The following is a 6,744-nucleotide window of genomic DNA, read 5'->3' on the forward strand; positions in this document are numbered from 1 at the left end:
TAAGCTGGCTATCGCGGTTGCCCGCGAACATGGCCGACTTCCCGGGGCGGCTGACCCCGTGGAGGCCGACCCCGTGGTGGCCGACCTTGGGTTGGCTGTGGTGTACTCTCGCCCGCGGGGTCGGACTTGACAGGTTGATTGCGCCCGTACTCTTTCTCAATTCGGGGTAAGATAATTGCACAACGAAATTCGCTATTCCATTACAATAAAAAAAGAAACCAACATTATTGAGGGGTCGGCCGCCTTACAAATGTGCTTCTACTGATAAAATTCTCGCAAGTGCTCCGAGTTCCATACCCTGTCTACCGTCTTGCCCGATGGGGTCCTCAATTTGTAATTGCCCGGGCGTATTATGGCTTCGATCACGTATGACCCTTCCCACTTCTTGGCGAACTTGCCCCCGTCTTAGGGTCGGCTTGCCTCTCTCCTCCGGAGGACGTAATCGCCGATGGTACGCCTTTGCTTGGCGCTGGTAATTTTCCGCGCGAACCATGGCGTCCTCCCTTCTGTTGTCGATGAGGTGGAGGTCGACGGCGTGGTGTTCCTCATTAAGGTTGGGGTCGTACACCTCGACCCGATAGGATGGTAGTAGCCGAGGACCCCGTGATAGTAGCCGAGGACCCCACGGTAGTAGTCGAGGAACCCGTGATAGTAGCCGAGGACCCCGTGAGAGTAGCCGAGGACACCGTGGTAGTAGCCGAGGACCCCGGGACGCAGACCCCTCCATGGTCTGTCCGGCCGCGTGCGTAGTCAAGTCGGGTCCCGGGTCTGATTCGCTTCATATTACGTCGCCCGGATCCGCTCCGTAATTATTCCATTAGTTATCAACTAATCAAACACACTAACCCAATCAGCTATCAGATAATAGTTATTTACCAAACACACCTAAATCAATTTATGACACATTGCATGTAAAAATAAAATTATTTTTTTAACAAAAATAAAGTTAAGAAAAAAGAAAATAAAGAATTGAAGTTCCACCACCTCCAGAAGTGCAAATGATCGACGATGAGGGTAATTATTAATGGTAGACATTACGAAACCTCCAAACTCACCGCTAAAACCATGTCCTTTCTTTATTACGTCCCTTTCTCCTCTTAAATACCTTAATGCAACTCCCCCCGCCCCCGATGTGGGCCCGAAAGCTATGTAGATCTTTCTATTAACTCCTCTCATATTTGGCCCCAATAAATAATTTTTTTTTGTTTTCATACTAAACTAATATATCCAGTAAGATCCTACACAGTCGTGCTCTGCAAGACCTTAAGATGATCAAGATAGAGGTTCAAATGTGAGACTTGTTTTTTTAATGACGAGCAAAATTTGTAATCATTATCTGTGAGTAGACAAACTTGAACCAAAACAAATTCAGTTATTTATTATTGACCAATTCAAATCAGAACCAGAGACGAAGCCAAAGGGGGCAGGAGGGCAGCTGGCCCCCTTTCCCCTCACCTCACCCTCACTCCATATATAATATTTGTATGTATATATGTATATATAGTATAGGTTTTAGTATTAGTATAAAAAAACTATTAAATGTTAACAAGGAATGAGTTAGATTAAATGGTAAAGTACATGTTTGGTAATAATGAAAGTCAAGGGTTCTAATCCTTTGCCATTAATACACACACACTCACAAATTTTTAACAATATTTACAACTATATTTCTTAGGTAATTTTTTTTTTTAATTATCTCTTTTGTTTTAATGTTTCGCTTTTATTGAAAAAAATTTCTGAATCTGTCCCTACTACTTCGCGCCCCTCAACCGAATTTCTGACTCCGTCCCTGATCAGAACGAAAATAAGTTTCTCCCATTAGGAGTCGAAATATGAATTTTGTGGTTACTCAGCTAGTAATCTGACCAACAAGATTAGAGTTGCATGTAAAACCTTTTAAACTAAAAGAGACATGCATGCCAATAATTTTGTGGTATTGTACAAAGTGATTCTCCTAGACATGAAATCATGGGTTCGATACCCAGAAGTATGATTATTCTATTTTCATTTTTAATGCTTCCAAATAATATCATTACTTTTTTTTTTCCCTAAAAGATCAATTTTGTAAAAAATTAGAGTTAATTCCACCAGAGGTCCCTTGTCTTTGGTGGCAATTTCAAATTTAGTCCCAGACTATTGTTTTTGTCATTTAACATCCCAGATTATTATTTTTTGGACACTTTTAGTCCTTCTCATGACTTTTCCTATTTTCGTTTTTAAACTTTAAGTAAGCTCCGATTTTTAGTAATCATATTTTTCAACCAGTTTTTAGTGAAGTTCTAAACCTATTAAACCGATTGAAATCAACAAAAATAACAAAAACAAAATATGAAGAGATAAAAATGCCCTTAGTAAAAATAGGAAAAGTCATGAGAATGACTAAAAGTGTCTAAAAATAATAGTCTGGGATATTAAATGACAAAAACAATAGTTTGGGACTAAATTTGAAATTGCCACCAAAGACAAGGGACATTTGGTGGAATTAGCCCTAAAAAATTATGTTAAACAAGTATGGGATGGAGTAATGTGAATAAAAAAAAAAAAAAAAGAAATAAAATAAAATAAAGCCTTGGTCAAATTTCTTCTTGCCATTGCAACTTGCATCATCATATCCAATAATCCGTCTCTTCTCTCACTGTCGCACAATAACTCCATGTAATATAAAAAGGGGAGAGAAAGAAAGAAAGCCCTAAAAGCTATGCCCTTCATTGCAAGTCACTAAAAGTTAGACCACCCAGACCCTCACGCTGCTGTTTATCGTTTTCTAGTATATTTGTATGGCAATTGTGCCCTCAAGAATGAGCCAACAAGATGAGAGCAGCAACACCACCACCACCAACAACAATAATCATCATCGTCGTCACGAGGAAGACGACGAGGAAACCGACGACCATGAACACGACGTTGTCATGCCCGGATTCCGCTTCCACCCCACGGAGGAAGAACTTGTCGAGTTCTACCTTCGCCGTAAGGTGGAGGGCAAGCCTTTCAACGTTGAGCTCATCACCTTTCTTGATCTTTATCGCTACGACCCATGGGAACTTCCTGGTATAACTCCTTCCAATTCCTATATCTATCCATCTTTATCTCTAGCTATGAACCAAATCTCTACTCGATCAACTTTCTATGGTTGATTAGAGACCCTTTAATTTGATGAAGGCCGGGTTCGGGGGCTCCTTTCTGTTGGGCAGAGGTTGTTAAAGGGTCAAGTCCAGCACCACTACATTTTCAAGAGACAAGATGCTGAACTTGGCCTTTCACGGGCCTCCAACCAACAATCCCTTAGCCACCACTAGCTTGCTGGTCTTGGCCCTTTAACAACCTCCGTCCAACCCATACAATAAAAGATGAGAGACACCAAACTCTTCATCAAATTGGTGACCAGGGGATTATATTGTTGGGTGGAGGTTGGTGAACGGTCAAGTCCAGTATGCTATCTCTAAATCAGTATATAAGGAAATAAATAAAGTTGTAACTTTTGAGGTAGTGGTAAGAGTTTGATCTAAGTGTATATAATGGTTGTTAATGTGTATGTTTTTTGTTAATTGGTAGCATTGGCGGCTATAGGGGAGAAGGAGTGGTACTTCTATGTGCCGAGAGACCGGAAATATAGGAACGGGGACAGACCGAACAGGGTGACAACGTCGGGGTACTGGAAGGCCACCGGCGCCGACAGGGTGATCCGGAGTGAGAATTTCCGGTCGATTGGGCTGAAGAAGACGCTGGTTTTCTACACCGGCAAAGCCCCCAAAGGGATCCGGACTAGCTGGATTATGAACGAGTACCGCTTGCCTCACCACGACACTGAACGCTTACAAAAGGTACTACGTTAATTAGTTGGGTGCTTCTATTTTCCCTCACCTCAAAAAAACCCAATCATCTCCTTAGCCTAGATTCATATGCAACCACAAAAGATCCGGTTTTTTAAATCTCCAGTCTAACTATCATACCCATTAGAAGTGTCTATAAATCAGCAAAATGATTAGTTACTGTACATGTTCTAAGTCTCATAGTGTAAAGTCTGGGTATACTCAAAAAAGAAGAGTCATTTTAGGGTCCGGTATAGTTTGATATATAGTAAGTTATATATACTTTTTCTAGATATTTAGATTTTAGTTTGAATTTTTTCATGCTCATATTGTTATTCGATTTCTTTAAGAAAAGAAAATATGCAACAAGCTAAGAAAAATGAAATTTGAAAGAATAAATAATATGTATTTACACATGACCAAAACCCTTTCTTGCTAGCTTTATGTATGTATGTATTCATGAATTTACCTTTTGTGATGCCTAAATTGTTGAAGTACAATGTTATTAACAAAGAAAAAAACTCTAAGTCTCATACAAAAAAGTCAGAGGGGAGAAAGGTAAGATCCTGTAATCCAAGTGATGTTGACTATGTTATTAGCTAGGTTTGATTCTTGAGTCTAAGAACAAAAAGTATAAAATGAAAATTTTAGAGTAAAATATTAGGTTTTTTTGCCTATATGCATGCACTTTTGATCGTTGATTTTGTTAATATTAATTCTCTTATATATTCTCAGGCTGAAATTTCTCTTTGCCGAGTCTACAAACGAGCCGGAGTGGAAGACCACCTGCCGCTGCCGCGCAGCCTTCCCACGGCGAGAGCCACCGCGTCCACATGCCGACCTCCGCCGCACGCGGCCAAGAAGCCGCCGCACCACCACTCCCTACCGCCCTTTGAGTTTCCCAGAACCACCGCCAACATGGAAGCCGCCGCCACGTCTCTCGTCCTCTCCCAACCCACAAATTCAATGAACTCATACACCCCCGCCCCGCCGCCACCTTTGGCGGTGGCGGCTTCCGAAGAAGAAAAACTGCTCCTAACTTCTCCCGCCGTCGTCTTCCCCGGCGGCTCTTCCTCTCCGGCGCCCTTCGCCGCCGTGGATGACCTCCATAGGCTAGTGAACTTACACCAAGCCGCCGCCGCACCCCAACATTTTCTCACGCCCCAATTCCCTCCTTTGCATTTGCAGCCGCCGTTAAGTTTCCCCGATAGGCTGTGGGATTGGAGCTCACTGGCGGCGGAGCAAAACAAGGACTATGGAGCCGCCAACCCATTCAAGTAATTTAATTAATATATATATAATATCAAATAATGCATTGCACATATATTATTGCTTACCTTATTTCTATATATATAAATATGTACATTTATGGATATGCTTTTATCTCTACTAATTTGTTTTTTAATGTGACATGTTAAAGAAAACTTTTCTATGGTGTCATACTTTCTCGAAATGAAAAATTTATTACTTGAAGATTGTTAAATCTCTAGAGATATAACAAGTTCAAGTAATTTATTTTCATTTTCAAGTATGAACAACATTATATTGTAGAAATTTTGTTGTTTTTGGTTGTTTCTAATGTATTATTGGTGCTAATATGTTCATTAGGTAGGGTTTTTGGTTTAGTTTTGGGACTGTTTGAACAAGCCATTTGTAATACTATAATCCGTTTTATATAGCTCTTACTATTATCTATTATTTGTGCTTGAAAGATTAGTTATGATTAATTCTATTGTTAGCTTGATTAATTAGGGTTTGAAGTTACTGAAAGTTTAGCCTACATTTCATTATCATTATATTAAGATGCGCGGGACGTTCCATTTTTCCTTTTGAAGTAATTTCTAATTTCCTTCTCCTCACAAATAGTGCTTATTGAACCAGTAAGTTAAGCCCATGCTGACAAATTTCTAATTTACTATCACGCGCTTAGGAGGTGACAATGACCCTGTTTGGTAAATGGTTGTTAGCTAATTGGGTTTGGGGATATGATTAGTTGATAACATTAGCTTATTGTAGAAATGCGTTTGGTAAATTGGATGTTAGCTGATAGCTATTTGATATAATTTATTTTCTCAAAAAGTTAATTGAAAAAGTTGTTTTGAGCAGCTTTTTGAATTTTAATATTTTGGAGTTACAAAAAGTTGATTAATCAAACACTTATATTGATTTTTTTATCAAGTCAAACAGTTAATAGTAATCAAATAAGAAAAAATTGACTGATAAGCTAACTATTTTATCAAATAGGAATAGGGCCAATGAATTGATAAACTATTAATATATTGATGAACGCATATTATCGCAAGTATAATGAATTAATGATAATAAGTATTTTAATTTAAATGTTTCAACTAGCAGAGAGTGAGATGGGGCTAATATATATAGTATAATGCGTGGTGATGGGAGTACGTGTAGCCCTAATTGCCTTGACTTTCTATACAGTACATGCATGCATGCACAACAGCTATAAATGTGTGTACATATGTAATTATGTATGATATATAAGGTTAAAGGAGTTAGGGATATATATATGTGTGTCAATTCAGTTAATTCAATAACTTTTAATTGTTACAAATGGTAGATAATATTGGCGTGATTTTGTCAACTTGTCATGATTTATGTAATTTCTTCTGCATGCATGTGTTCTTCATTGTATGGAACAAATTTAATTTTTGGAGTTGTTTATCAATCACAATATAGAACACGTATGTTCAACTTGATATGATACAAATTTGAGACTTTTGTGCCATTATGTTGTGATCTTCTAAGGTAAATAAGCATCATCCATACTAGGAACCCACACTATCTTGTTTTTTTTTTTTTTCATAAAATAAATTATTGTTGAACTATAAAATCTATATATAGTTGTTCTATATGGCAAACAAAAGTCTAGAAGGGAAGATGGTTGAATAGAATTTTACAAACGATATTTAATTTT

General features: G+C 38.6%; 1 protein-coding gene across 1 annotated transcript; it reads left to right on the forward strand.

Annotated features, from left to right (window-relative positions):
• Window positions 1–2,650: 2,650 nt before the first annotated feature.
• Window positions 2,651–5,507, forward strand: LOC109172149 (NAC domain-containing protein 35-like). Its single transcript, XM_019321296.1, has 3 exons — window positions 2,651–3,048; window positions 3,553–3,821; window positions 4,545–5,507. Exons 1-3 carry the CDS (start codon window positions 2,778–2,780, stop codon window positions 5,088–5,090), a joined length of 1,086 nt encoding a protein of 361 aa, XP_019176841.1. The 5' UTR covers window positions 2,651–2,777; the 3' UTR covers window positions 5,091–5,507.
• The last annotated feature ends 1,237 nt before the right edge of the window (window positions 5,508–6,744 follow it).

Source organism: Ipomoea nil, unplaced genomic scaffold, assembly GCF_001879475.1.
Source record: "Ipomoea nil cultivar Tokyo-kokei standard unplaced genomic scaffold, Asagao_1.1 scaffold0415, whole genome shotgun sequence".
Lineage (NCBI taxonomy): Eukaryota > Viridiplantae > Streptophyta > Magnoliopsida > Solanales > Convolvulaceae > Ipomoea > Ipomoea nil.